Raw genomic sequence first — 15281 nt, 5'->3', positions numbered from 1 at the left:
CCCCTTTAACCTCTTATTATTTAACCTTAATTAAAATACAGCTATTGGCACTTCTCACAAAATGGAGATTGCAAGTTGTTTATAAGTTAATCAGTTGTTAAGGCATTGATTCCTTATTTAGTGACTATGCAAAGGCAGCATTCACAGTGCATCTCAGAACACTCAGTCTATATTTAAAGCCTATTGACTTTTCAGCTTAGTGCTAACTCAAGCGTATTCAAAAAGTATTAACTTTCTTTTTTTATGGTGAGCATTCTTACTTTTGTAGGCAGCCTTAGTGTTGACTGAAGAGACAAAAAAGTAAGACCAAGCAGCAATTAGCTGTAATGTTTTTCTTGTCATCACTAAAACATTTCCTGAAAACCTGAATAAAAGTAATGTTTGCCTTTGGGTTTTGTAATGCTAACAAGAAGCTTTAATAAACAATAGCTGTCAGGGTAAAGCTAATGTGTGTGCAGAAGCTTCAAAGTTCATACTAAAAGCAGCAAAGAGTCCTGTGGCACCTTATGGACTAACAGAAGTTTTGGAGCACGAGCTTTCCTGGGTGAATACGACGAAGTGGGTATTCACCCATGAAAGCTCATGCTCCAAAACTTCTGTTAGTCTATAAGGTGCCACAGGACTCTTTGCTCCTTTTTCAGATCCAGACTAACACGGCTACCCCTCTGAAAGTTCATACTATTCATTGCACAAGATATGAGCTATATCAAGCTATTTCCTCACAAATGTTCTACATGCATCTCAATACACAGCATATTGCACATGGTTTAGTTAATATATAAATTATTGGAAATTCAAGAACTTCTTCAAATGATCAGTTTTGTTGACATGACTTATGATTCTGTTCTCAAACAAGACCAAAGAAAATCTTTGTTCTTCGAGCACAAATCTAGCCTACTTACCATAATCTGATATAGGAACATGCCACAGCTCATTGGTAGAAACATATTTGAGTTTCTCTAATTGGCTAGCTGTGGGATAATACATATACTTCCCCTCCCCCATTTGTTTTCATCTCATTTGATTGTTGTATGTTAAGACTATTTTCTATGTGCTATTTTTGGAGATTATAAAGAAAGAACTAAAAAGACAAGAAATGATTTACAACTTTTTCTGAAGATGTCTGATTTTAATTTAGCCACCTATCTCGTGCACTGTCCATTACCTTTTCTTATCTTTATTGCTTTACTTCCAGTATCTATCAAAGCTGCGTTGCTGGACTTGCTTATACTCTCGGCAACCCCAGATAGCCAACGTTTGTGAGACTTTAATCTAATTAACATTTGTGTAAATCAAATTTTTTAAATGTGGAAAAAAAATACAACATGCAATTTTTATTGAGACTATGACCATACTTGCAGCTGCATGTGACTTAGTGAAAATCTTGCTACAAAGATATTGGAGCTCCTGTCTCTGGGTTTCCATTCAGTTATAGCATGAGCAGACATTAAGGCTCCTTTTCCTGTCCAATGGTACCTTACAGACGGTGCTCAACTTGGAATATGCTTAGGCACCATGATTATGCAAATTAGTCTTTTGAGTCTGACAAGAACCATAGTAACTTTTTTATTTTTAAAAAATGGTGCTAGTTACAGTTTGTATTTGCCTAGTTTTTTTAATTTATGATTGTGAGGTCAGTCTGCATAACCAGCCAGCCATAGATGAGGGCAAGCAATGGGGCTACCTGTGGTGCTCTAAGCTAGAGCCTCCTACTGGAATGTTTGCCCCCAGTTACTTGTTTTTCATAGAATCATAGATTATTAGGGTTGGAAGGAACCTCAGGAGATCATCTAGTCCAACCTCCTGCTCAAAGCAGGACCAATCCCCAAATGGCCCCCTGAAGGATTGAACTCATAACCCTGGATTTAGCAGGCCAATGCTCAAACCACTGAGCTACCTCTCCCCACCCTCCTTAGTAGGTGCCAAGTTCTGCTTTGCTCAAGACTAAGTTACACCAAAGATCTGATAGACTGGCTTCTCAAAACTGATGTCACAGTCACATAGGGCCTGATCCTGCATCAGTGAAGTTGATGGGAACTTTGCCATTGACTTCAGTGGGAGCACGCCCATAGTGACTTATTTTGTTGTTGTTTTCCTCTTGTTCTTTCTTGTCTCCCCTCCCCATCTGTACTTCAGGGAAAATATCTGGCCCTTCTGGTAACAGAGAATTGCATAATTATGTAGGATACCCCGGTTCAGGACTGGGCCAATGAGTGAGCATTTGCTCTGAAGGAGGTGGTTCTTCCTCTGCAGTGGAAGGATCCTAATCATTCTGCAGCAGGGTCATGCCTGCACTGGTGCCAGCACAAGATACAGCGGGGATATCTTGGGACTCTCCTATTCAGGGACTACACAGATGGTGCAGCCTTTGGAGCAGGCTAAGGCAGTCCTCAGAGCTTCTCTAAGTTGAGTCCCTGCTTCACTGACCATTGTGGAGCCTACTGGGGTTCAGAACTGCCAAATTGTGAGAACGCCCCGTCTCACACCCTCTGCCTTCATTGGCCCACTTCGGCTCCTCCCCAGAACGCCCCTTACAGCTGGGAGTGCTGGAGAAGTAGAGCAGAAATAGCCTGTGAGCACAGCACATGGCCATTGGGCTTCCCTGTACCCAGTGTATTTCCCAGAGGGACGTAGGCCTGCCCTATGAACCCCATTGAGGCAAGGGGTCCTAGCACAGTGATGAAATGATGCCCTTCTGTCCTGATTCTCTCTCAGTGGTGTAAATGAGGAGTAACTTCATTGAAATCAAGAGGAAATGTCTGCTTGGAGGGTGAGGTACATAGTGGAAAGAGAATCCTATCCATGAACTCTTCTTCATGGGAGGCACTCACGCTTGTTCTTTAGCCAGCTGTGTTTTCAGCTGAATTACTTAGCCAGATGGGAAGTCCAAACCTACAAACAATGCTCTGTGTAGAAAGGGCCCCAAGATATTAACCTAAACTTGAGCAATAATCGGTTAACTGTTATCTTTTAGATATTAATGGAGTATTGTAATATAGAAAGCTCTCTTGTAGAAAACAACAGTTATTCTGTTGCCTAATATACAGTAGCTGCTGATTCTCTGGTTATCTTAATTAAGCATATAGTACCTTTGACTCTAACTCATTGCTTACTTAGTTGATTTGAAAGTTAATGTATTTGAGCAGAAGTTTGATGCCAATATATCACACTTTCTGATAACAAGTAAAGAGATAAGCTAGGCTTGTTAAAACTTGTTGGGAACCTCTGTTTGACTGAAAGGCTAATGGCATAGGAATGAAAGTAAGGAGTAATGTTAGTTGGCACACATTCAAGAAAAACGTAGACATTTCTTTCCTCACCACACCTACCCAACAAAATATTATAGAACAGCCCAGTTTTCTTTTCTAATTTTTGTGCCATACATCCATGTATTTGGCTTACAGTAATACCACAAGTCAGTACAAATAATGCAATTATTAACTTTTAATCCAATTGGATTATATTGGGATTTCTTCATAAGAACTTAAAAGGATGCTGTCAAAATGTCAGAGAGAAAATTTTCTATGCTTTTAAAATGTGCCTATCCAATAGTCCCTTGTGCCTGCACATCAGTTTAAATATTACTTACAAAATTTATAATAGAGAAAGCCAGTCCAATCAACCTAGCTGCATATAGGTAGAGCACCAAAATAATCAAACAAATCCCCCATTCCCTCTCTCACCCAGTAAATGACCTGGAAAAAGGATGGGTTTTACACAATGCTCTGACATTAACAAATTAAGGTTACTTCAAACTGAGGCTGGTGGTGCAGTAAGGGGGTTAATTCAAAATTTGAGAGCAACTCAAAAAAAAATGTCCTGCCAGTAGCTCCTTCTCACCAGAGGGCTCTAGCTTGAATGCCTCTACTGGTCACAAGTGTGAAAGTACACCATGGAGTCTTTCAAGTAAGCAGGTCCCAGTCCATTGAATAGACTTTGTCAGATGCGCTACTGTTACTTGTGAAAATTTTCTTCACATTTACATTAGAGCCCATCCTCTGGTGGAAAGAGAGAATATTCATTGAACTGTGGCCTTTTTTGTGACCTTTTTTGTTTTGAGCAAAGAATATACCATTGTAAAATAGAGGCTAGAAAAGCTTTTCTGAAAGCTTTTTACAAATATGTAATCAACGTGGTTATCTCCCATTTGTCAAGAGTGTGACTAAAATGAAAAGTCTTGGGAACCAGTTTGGTTGATGGTGCAAATCTCCAGATTCAAGTTTAGGATCCTTTGAGGATTTTGCTGGGTTTATATGGAGCTACATACACCAGATGCTGTAGTGTACATTTCTGTAATTTGTGCATTTGCCACTGTTTTCAGTGGACAGCACTATATCTGGTTTGTCTGGAGAACAGGAATTATGATTACAGAAAACATTCACAATAACATATGTAAAACCTGAAATTTCCATTTTGTTCCTAAAAGAGAAGAGATCCTGGGTGATACCCCTTAAGCCTACCACACGTGGTCAAAAGACCCCACATTGCAGCAGTCCTTGGAGTTAAAGAAGGGTGGATGCTGCCCCCACTAGGGACTTCAATGTCAATCAGAATTTACCCAGGTCCCAATCATCGAAGGTATTTAGGCTCCTAACTTCCACTGAAATCAATGGATCTGGGCCCCAGTGATTTATCTCTGTTAGATGCCTTGTTTGGAAGCATTTTCAGATGCTTATTCCCATATGAGTTAAGCATGCTGCCTTCACTGCACTTAATATCTCCCAGCGTACATCCCTCAGAGTCAAAAATATAGATTCTAATTTATTTGCCCTCTTTTTTTTTCCTTTCCTTCCTCTTCCCAGGTTCTGATTGCCATAATTTTTGTCATCAAGTTTTTTACATGCTTTAGTGTTATTTATTGATGTTTCCATCCCATTCTTCTGGAAATTTGTTCTGTGAGTCTGCTCTTCTGTGAACCTGTTCCAGATGGATATAAACCAAACTACAGCCCCTGAGCCGGATCCGGCCTGCCAGCCATTTTAAGCTGGCCCTCGAGCTCCTGCTGGGGAGTGTGGTGTGAGGCTTGCCCTGCTCCAGCTGGAGAGCAGGGTCAGGGGCTGCTCCATGTGGCTCCTGGAAGCAGTGGCATGGCCCCCCTCCAGATCCTACACGCTCCAATGCCCCCCCCCAGGTGCTCCAATGAGAACTGCAGGGGTGGTGCCTGTGGATGGGGCAGTGTGCGGAGCCACCTCACTGCACCTCTGTGTAGGAGCCTAAGAAGGGACATACCGCTGCTTCCAAGAGCTGCTTGAGGTAAGCGTCGCCCAGAGCCTGCACCCCTGAGCCTCTCCCCATGTCCCAAACCCCTGCCCCACCCAATATCCCCCTCCTATTCTCTGAAACCCTCGATCCCAGCCTGGAGCACCCTCCTGCACGCCAAACCCCTCATCCCCAGCCCCACTCCAGAGCCCGCACCCTCAGCTGGAGCCCTTACCCGCTCCCCACCCCAGCCCAGAGCCCCCTCCCGCACCCTGAACTCCTAATTTCTGACTCATACCAGAGCCCAAACCAGAGCCCTTACCTCCTCCCGCACTCCAACCCCAATTTCATGAGCATTCATGGCCCGCCATATAATTTCCATACCCAGATGTGGCCCTCGAGCCAAAAAGTTTGCCCACCCTGGTATAAACAAACACACAAATTTTATTTTAAATTGCTTTTTCCAGCTCAATTAAGGAGTGAGCCAACATTAAGACGACATGGTTTGTGCCAAGGATCTCAATAAATCAAATCACAGATAGTTTGTCTGTTTTGGAATCTTTATTGATGTTTTTCTGGAAAGAGTTGTGATAGTTGTATTCCTTTTAGTAGATTAAAAAATTCTTGTAATACAAATTAAAATTAGAATTTTAAAAAAATATATTTTACAGGAATTTGAAGAGGACTATGTTGAGTTTAAAGCCAACATCCAGGATTTTGACAGACGTCTTGGGTCAATCCTTTGTGTAGGATTTCTTGACTGTTCTGGTTTAGAATCAGCATTCAAGGTCAGTTCTGAACGAACACAACTATAAATCAGTTCTTTGTTTAAAAGTCACCATGGTACTAGATAATGGAGTTGAATATTTTTAATTTTTAATCCAGACGAAATATTACTGAGTCATACAAGTGGCTCAGTAATACCCTCAAATACTAGATATAAAGTATTATAATAATAGGTTCTCGAGTGCAATTCATCTTTAGGAGGTCATTCTAGGACATCTCTATTCAAGTTGAAAGTTGGAGACTAACGACCATCAGCTCCAGTGGGAGTTTGTGAATGACTTCAGTGTGAGCAATATTTTTAATGCTACAGACATTTTAAATAAAGTTGTGAATGCAAGTCCCTTCCAGACATTGATCCACAGTTAAGGCCTGATCCAAAAGTCTATTGAAGTTGATGGAAAGGTCCCCATTTCAATGGCCTCTGGATCAGGCTCTTGTCCCCCTATCCCAAAAAGCATGTAAGTGAGTGTTTTATTTTTAAGCATATGAGTAGTTCCATTGGGCTCAATCCTGCAAGGTGATGAGAGCCTCCTGGCCTGAGGCAGAGGCGACGTGTTGGGGAGGGGGCATGCAGGATCACATGCCTCCCCAGATTTCTGCCTTCCATTTCCAGCACTGGGGAGCCATTGCAGTGCAGGGTGGGCTCAGCGGGAACAGCTGAGTCCTGGGGATCTCCATGGAGGGACTGTCCATGCAAGCCCATTGGATCAGGTGGTGTCAGCAGGCGGGGCAGGGCTGTTGCTGGCACCCAGAAGTGGGGAGCTGGGCTGGTGGGGAACCAGCAGATCCCAGCCCTACCTTCCCCGAACCAGCCCTGGGTGCTGGGCTCCACAGGGGCTTTAGTGGCCATGGAGCCCAGCCAGAGGTGGCTCAGCAGGGGAGGGCTCCCCAACATGAGGAGCGGTGCTGTGCATGGCTGTTGCCACAGGCACAAAGCTGAGGGGATGGAGAAGCCCTGCACACCCTGGGGCCAGGGCACAGGCCTTGCAGGGCAACAGAGGGGTGAAGAGGGCTCAAAGCCTGGGGGGCTGCTGCAGAGCCTGTGAGTTTGGGGCAGGAATGGGCTGGAAATTGCTTCTCTCTGCTCCACTCCAGCACTTATCTGAGGAGCAAAGAGGCTCCCCTGTGCCAGTGTGCTGCGTGGGGCTTTTGGTAGCTTTGGCACATGCAGGGCTCGGCTCCTCCTGGGCAGTGCCCTGTGCAGGAGGGTCTTTGGCTTTCCTGGGGCACCGACCCAGCCAGAGGCAGTGAGGGAGGAAGGAGCCTGCTGGGCATGCTGCAGGTGTGCTGAGCACTCCTGCCAGGGGCTGGCTCTCTGCACAGTGCAGGGAGCAGGAGGTGCTCCAACAGAGGGTTATGGAGCAGCAGCAGGGGGGGGGTGGCTGAAGGGCCAAAAGGGGCAAATCAGGGATGGGGCAGTGAGGGGGGGAGGCAGTGAGAAGGAGAGCATGCAAAGGGTCAATGGTGGGCAGCAGAGGTGACGTGTGGAGTGGTGAGGGGAGCCCCCCCAGAACCTTTAAATTGTGCCCCCCTCTCTATCGACAATTACCTGTCGTCTCTGCCTGAGTGGGAGTTTAGATCATCTAGCACTTCCCAGAAGCCCTCAGCCCCTTGATTATGTGGGCCCATAGAAAATTACAGCATCTTTGTACTTTTCTCATTGTTTATAATCTTTTGTGAAGTAATCTTTTCTGGTATTTGTATATATGAGTACTTTTTAAAACATACCCACTATGCTTAGCTTATTTATCTGTTTTTTGTGGCAGTGGATTTTCTGTGAGTGGCATGTTTAGTACTATAGGTGGGAATTTGGAAAGCTCCCAATTAATGTTTTGTGTGTTCTGTGCATTGCGTGCAGAGGGTGAAAGCTAAATAATCTCAAATGGAAAAATAGTTCTATGATTTTTTCTCTTTGTCACTAAAACCTGCTCCTTTATCCAGCCTCTGAAGAACTATTTGTTTGTCTTTGGATTTTGTAATGTTAAACATAAGGTACAGAAAACAATAACTGTCAGGACAAAGTCAATACTGTGATTTGTTAGTCAGATAGTAGCTACACACCATGTAGATCACACTCAAATTGTGTCAAGGTAGGTCTTATAAACTGTTGAATAATGCACAGTATGTCTAGGACAATTGTAGTTAATATTCAACTAAATAATTTGAAGTGCATTTTTCTAAGGTTGCCACCTTGGATGCAGTTGAATGTATGCTTTGTTGTAATTCCTTCTCTCCTTTTGAAAGTTATGCTATTTCTTCCAATGGATTTGGATGCTCTGAGCAGTGTTAGGAAGCAGGGTAGTTTTAAAAATCCAGTTAATGAGTACTTTATGTACTTCAGCTCTGTTAACCTTTAAATGCTCCAGGCATAGCATATGCCATGGAAACTGAATCTAATATCTTCACAGAATGTAGCTGTATATCCTGCTTCTGGATTGTCAAATAGTAGACTTTGTTTTAGAAAGGCATTAACCTACATAAGAATGGCCATACTGGGTTAGACTAAAGGTCCATCTAGCCCAGTAAACTGTCTTCTGACAGTGGCCAATGCCAGGTACTTGAGAGGGCATGAACAGAACAGGTAATCATCAAGTGATCTATCCCCTGTCGCCCATTCCCAGCTTCTGGCAAAACTGAGGCTAGGGACATCATCTCTGCCCATCCTGGCTAACAGCCATTGATGGACCTATCCTCCATGAACTTATCTAGTTCTTCTTTGAACTGTTATAGTTTTGGCCTACAACATCCTCTGGCAAGGAGTTCCAGAGGTTGACTATGCCTGGTGTGAAGAAATACTTCCTTTCATTTGTTTTAAACTTGCTGCCTATTAATTTCATTTGGTGACCCCTAGTTCTTGTGTTATGAGGAGTAAATAACACCTCCTTATTTACTTTCTCCACACCAATCATGAATTTATAAACCTCTACCATATCCCCCCTTAGTCATCTCTTTTTCAGGCTAAAAAGTCCCAGTCCTTTTAATCTTTCTTCATACAAAAGCTGTTCCATACCCCCAAATCATTTTTGTTGCTCTTTTCTGTATCTTTTGCAATTCAATAGATCTTTTTTTGAGATGGGGCGACCACACTTACACCCACATCTTGAATACTGCATGTAACATGGATTTATATAGAGGCAATATGATATTCTCTGTCTTATCTATCCCTTTCTTGACGATTCCCAACATTCTGTTAGCATTTTTGACTACTGCTGCACAGTGAGTGAATGTTTGTTTTCAGAGAACTATCCACAATGACTTCAAGATTGCTTTCTTGAGTGGTAACGGTTAATTTGGACCCAATCATTTTATAAGTATAGTTGGGGTTATGTTTTCCAATGTGCACTACTTTACCTTTATCAACATTGAATTTCATCTGCCATTTTCTTGCCGTCACCCAGTTTTGAGAGAGCCCTTTGTAACTCTTCGCAATCTGCTTTGGACATAACTAAATTCAGTAGTTTTGTATCTGCAAATTTTCATCTGCAAATTTTGCCACCTCACTGTTTTTACCCCTTTTTCCAGATCATTTATGAATATGTTGAATAGTACTGGTCCCAGTACAGACCCTTGGGGGACACCAATATTTACCTCTGTCCATTCTGAAAACTAGCCATTTATTCCTACCCTTTGTTTTCCTATCTTTTAACCAGTTACCGATCCATGAGAGGACCCTTCCCTTTTATCTCATGACAGCTTACTTTGCTTAAGAGACTTTGACGAGGGACCTTGTCAAAGGCTTTCTGAAAATCTAAGTACACTATATCCACTGGATCGCCTTGTTCACATGATTGTTGACCCCTTCAAAGAATTCTAGTAGATTGGTGAGGCATGATTTCCCTTTACAAAAACCATGTTGATTCTTCCCCAATGAATCATGTTCATCTATGTGTCTGATAATTCTCTTCTTTACTATAGTTTCAACCAGTTTGCCTGGTACTGAAGTTAGGCTTACCTGGCTGTAATTGCCAGGATCACCTCTGGAGCCTTTTTTTGAAAATTGGCGTCATATCCTCCAGTCATCTGTGTAGCAGGGTGGCTCCCTGCTTTGGGTTTTTAAGGGGTTTGAGAGCGGCTTGGCAGGGCTTGAGAGCTGCTGCTCTCAAGCTGGGCTGATTGGGGAAGTAGCCGCAGCTGGGCCACACCCCAATCAGGCCACAGCTGGCCCCTATAAAAGGCTATGAGCCAGGAGCCCAGATAGTCTCTCTCTGCCTTCAGAGGGAGATGGGCCTGGCTGCTGGAAACTAGAGAGAAGGTACCTGAGTGAAGCAGGGCTGGGGAAAGGCTGAGGAGCTGGGGAGCTCCAGCCTGGAAAGCCCCAGGCTGCAGCCTAGCTATAGGCCAAAGGTACTGTGGGTTGCAGAGGGCAGCCCAAGGGTAGGACAAAGTAGCAGGTCCAAACCCTCCTTGCCAGGGATGAGTTGGCTGATACTGCAGTCTGCCCCAGAGTGTGGGGCTAGACAATGACTGGCAGTAGCCATACACTGAGGCAAGGGGGGGATAGAGGGTGGGGGTTCCCCTGGGAAGGGGAGACCCAGTAAAAGGGGCACCAGGGTCCTAGGAGGGACTCGGGCCAGTAGCAAACAGGTGGATCACCGGCCTGCAGAGGGCGCTCCGGAGCTGGACAGAGCTAATTCCCCGGAGTCACCAGCAGGAGGTGCCGCGGGGGTGAGTCCGACCCGTTTACAATCTGGTATAGAAGATTATTTAAATTATAGGTTACATACCATAGTTAGTAGTTCTGAAGGAACTCAAATGTGAAATTGCAGAACTCTTGGGTGAATACCATCTGGCCCTGATAACTTATTACAGTTTAGTTCATGGGTGGGCAAATTACAGCCCGTGGGCTGGATCTGGCCCACCTGCCATTTTAATCCCGCCCTTGAGCTCCCGCTGGAGAGTGAGGTTGGGGGCTTACCTCACTCCGGTGCTGCAGCTGGGGAGCAGGGTTGCCGTCCACTCCACGCGGCTTCCAGAAGCAGCAGCATGGCCCCCCCTATGACTCCTACACGTAGAGGCATCCAGGGGGTTCCAATCTGCATGCTTCCCCTGCCCTAAGTGCTGTCCCCACAGCTCCCATTGGTCTGGAACCGCAGCCAATGGGAGCTGCAGGGGTGGTGCCTGCAGATGGGGCAGCGTGCAGAGCCACCTGGCCATTCCTCTGCATAGGAGCCAGAGAAGGGACATGCCACTGCTTCCAGGAGCTGCTTGAGGTAAGCGCCATCCAGAGCCTGCACCCCTGAGCCCCCCGGGGCCCCAATCCCCTGCCCCAGCCCTGATCCCCCTCCCACCCTCCAAATCCCTCAATCCCAGCCCAGAGCACCCTCCTGCACCCCAAACCCCTCATCCCAGCCCCAACCCAGAGCCTGCACTCCCAACTAGCCTGCACTCCCTTCCCGTACCCCAACCCCCAGCCCTGGTCCCGCGCCCGCCCTCCAAACCCCTCTGTCCCAGCCCAGAGCAACCTCCTACACTCCAAACTCCTCAGCCCACACACCCAGCCAGAGCCCTCACACACACCCTCACCCCAGCCCGAAGCCCAAGCCCGCACCCTGAATTCCTCATTTCTGGCCCCACCCCGGATTCCACCCCCAACCAGAACCCACACTCCACCCCCAATTTTGTGAGCATTCATGTCCCACCATACAATTTCTATTCCCAGATGTGGCCCTTGGGCCAAAAAGTTTGCTCGGCCCTGGTTTCGTTTATCAATTTGTTCCAAAACCTCCTTTAATGACACCTCAATCTGGGACTGTTCCTCAGATTTGTCACCTAAAATGAATGGCTCAGGTTTCAGAATCTCCCTCACATCCTCAGCCATGAAGACTGATGCAAACAATTCATTTAGTTTCTCCGCAATGGCCCTATTGTCCTTAAGTGCTCCTTTAAATTTCGATCGTCCAGTGGCCCCACTGGTTGTTTAGCAGGGTTCTTGCTTCTGATGTACCTAAATTTGTTTTTGCTATTACTTTTGCGTCTTTGGCTAGCTGTTCTTCAAATTCTTTTCTGGCCTTCCTAATTATATTTTTACACGTCAGTTGCCAGAGTTTATATTCCTTTCTATTTTTCTCAATAGGATGTAACTTCCACTTTTTAAAGGATGCCTTTTTGCCTCTCACTGCTTCTTTTATTTTGTTGTTTAGCCACAGTGGCACTTTGTTGGTTCTCTTACTATGTTTGTTTTTTTTTAATTTGGGATTTACATTTAAGTTGAGCCTCTATTATGGTGTCTTTCAAAAGCTTCCATGCAGCTTGCAGGGAACCTAAAACTAAATGTTTAGATGAACTAGTGGGATCACATTAGATCAGGAAGCCTATGTCTCATTGGGAAAGGAGGAAGATCTCTGGACAGTGAGAAAATGGAAGAGAGAAGATCTCAGAAAGATCAGAGCAGTCTGCAGGCTGGGATTTTGAAAGGAGTCTAAGGAAGTTACTTGCTCATCTTCATTTGAATTTGAAAATCCCAGTCCCATGGTTTTAAGTGACATAAATTAAACATTCACACTGGAAGCCTTTTGCAGTGCACTCATTTAGTACAATTTAATAGCATATTAGGGCCAGATTCTCAACTGGTGCAAACTGGGGGTGTAGCTCCATAAAGATTTGGCCCACAAGCTTTAGGAATGCTATTTTTGGTGTGAGATTTTCAGTGTGAAATAAGACCAAAATTGTATTAAAAGTACCTTTTTAAAGTATTATAAATGATGGCATCTGACACTCTTTATTTTTTATAGCTTTTAGCCATCTTTGGCTATTTTCTAGAGAAACCTGTTATCATGGAGATTTTTAGCCCAAATTACAACGTCTTACTGCAAATGTTTGATGAAGAGCTGGATAATTGCAAACACTTGTATGATGAGCACATTAGGCAGGTATGTAGCAAAGCAAAAATGAAAGCAATATTTTCCTGGTTTTTGTTAAGTGTAGCCAATGAACTCATAATTCATAATTGCTTGTATACTCATTTTGTTATATTAATGCTTGCAGGTGGAAAAAGGGAATGAAATAATAAACAAAAATATGCCATTTACTTCAGGAAACCTTAAATGGTCCAAAGCACTTCAAGAACGAATACAGACATTCTGGTCAAACTTCTTGTGTCTGTCTCACCGGTGAGTGTTCACACTCAGTTGTTTATGACTGTAGCATTAACAGCCCTTGAACATACAAGAGTAATTTGTTTATGTAAGGGTTGTCTGTCTCTCACCCAGGAATCTACCAAATATGCATTGCTTACATGATGTGATTTTTCAGATTTGTAAATATTGTCTTAAGGTAAAGGGACCTCATGGCTTTAGCAATTTACTTCATATTATTTTTTTCACTGTAATATCAAGATTTGAGAGATGGAGACATTTTGTTATCAGACTGGAATTGACAAGCACTCCAAACATAACTATTATAAAAAAAATCTGTATTTGTAGATGAAATTTGTGTGGCTTCACATACAATTTTATTATTTATTTTTATTATCATAGCACCTGAGAGCTGCAGTCATGGACCAGGATCCACTTTTAAAAGGGACCTCTAAAATTACACGATAATCTTGCATGCCATTTTAGTGTAAATGTTTTTCTATGTGCATAATCTTTGATATTAAAACAAAAATAGCATGTATACAAAATGTTGGGCACAGTTTTAGAGGCTGTCTTGTGGCCCCTTTGCAACTGTGGTACTTTTTTGTTTACCTCCTTGTTTGTGCATTGGAATTGTTGATGTCGATACAAGTCGAGGAACAGTTTTAGGGCCTAAATCTGCAAAACGATCCACGCATATAGAACCTTGAGCCAATGCAGCTCTCTTTGCAGGTTGGGGGCACTCAGTAGTAAGTGCTGATACACACAGAGTATGGGTATCCTGTACAACCTCAGAATTGCTTTTTAATATTTGTAAGAAGTGTTTGTCTGATGAGTGAGTCACAAACAAAGCAAAGCTGAGAATATCTTAGCTTTTGAGACAACACTGACTTGTACTCTGTTTAAGGAAAAAATTATTCGACATGAGTAAAACTTTCAAAAGTGCCTTAATGGGACTTTGGAGTGTTCAAAACCCACAGTGGGGCTAAGGAGCAGACTCTGCCCCACTGCACCTGCAGAGCCTGCTGCAGCAGGAGTTTCAAAGGGAACCAGACAGCTCAGAAGGGAGGCAGACCAGATAAGGAGGACAGACCTTATCTTGAGAGCTCCCGAGCAAGGGCACAGCAGAAGCCCTTACTGCAAAGAGGGGCCTGCAAGGAGCAGTTATCCCAGGCCCTAGGAGAGGGTCCAGGGAGGAAACCCAGGAGAGAGGTAGCTGGGAGCTTTCTCTCTTGGACTGAGGACTGAAAGAAGCTTGGGAGATGGAGTCCTGAACTGGGAGCCTGACTGAGTCATAGGCTAATCAGGTACTGCAGCCTGCCTGAAGCCCTGGATAAAGGCAGAGTGTGATAGCCCAGGTGGGCAGTTGAGAGAGGGGAGGGGGCACAATCTGTGACCTTGGCCCAGTGTGAAGCTGGGGCTAGCCTGTAAGGATGAAGGCTACCAGCTGAGCTGAAGATTCTGTTGTTTTTTCTATTTTCTGTTTAAGTAAAGAACTTTGAGGACTTGTGGGAAGCAAGTGGTAGGAGATGGCCCAGGGCCAGGGAGGCAGTCCTGAAGCAGTCTGAGGTGTTTGCTGCCTCTGCCTTGCATAGGGCCCTGGGGTTGGAGCCCGTTGGAGAGGGAGGGCCTGGGGTCCTGTAACTTCTGAATTTCCTTTTTGAGGTATGGGCATACATTCCTCTCCTCTCCCGGTGGAGGAGTTTAGGATAGAGACACTATGAGCACCTGAGTCAAGAACATGCTAAACCAGTGGGCTAAAGACCCTTTCTTTTGTGGGGAGTTGGACTTCATATAGATGGGAGAGAGCTGGCATCCAGTGACCTAAACGCTAGGCAGCACCACTGGTAAGCCCAGCCCCTGTGACAGGGCTTAAGTCACTTAGGGTATGTCTACACTACAAGAGTAGTTCGATTTAACTTAGGTCGAATTTGTGGATTCGACCTGATGAATTCGAATTTGTGTATCCACACTAAGGACACTAATTCGACTTTGTGAGTCCACACTAACGGGGCAAGCGTCGACATTGGAAGCGGTGCATTCTGGGCAGCTATCCCACAGTTCCCGCAGTCCCCGCTTCCCATTGGAATGCTGGGTAGAGCCCCCAATGCCTGCTGGGGGAAAAATGTGTCGAGGGTGGTTTTGGGTAACTGTCGTCATTCAACCGTCACTCCCGCCCTCTCTCCCTGAAAGCGCCGGCGGGAACTCTGTTCGCGCACTTTT

The 15281-nt window shown here is 44.6% G+C and overlaps 1 protein-coding gene across 1 annotated transcript in view; it reads left to right on the top strand.

The window, feature by feature from the left end:
- The window catches only part of DNAH11 (dynein axonemal heavy chain 11), a 305959-nt gene that overhangs the window by 59570 nt on the left and 231108 nt on the right, over positions 1-15281 (top strand). The window contains exons 9-11 of the mRNA XM_045004937.1: positions 5871-5987; positions 12717-12854; positions 12970-13094. Of these exons, the coding sequence (XP_044860872.1) occupies positions 5871-5987; positions 12717-12854; positions 12970-13094 (380 nt within the window). The remainder of the gene's footprint in view (positions 1-5870; positions 5988-12716; positions 12855-12969; positions 13095-15281) is intronic.

This window comes from Mauremys mutica, chromosome 2 (genome assembly GCF_020497125.1).
Source record: "Mauremys mutica isolate MM-2020 ecotype Southern chromosome 2, ASM2049712v1, whole genome shotgun sequence".
Taxonomy (NCBI): domain Eukaryota; kingdom Metazoa; phylum Chordata; order Testudines; family Geoemydidae; genus Mauremys; species Mauremys mutica.
This window is presented reverse-complemented; position numbering and strand designations above follow the sequence as displayed.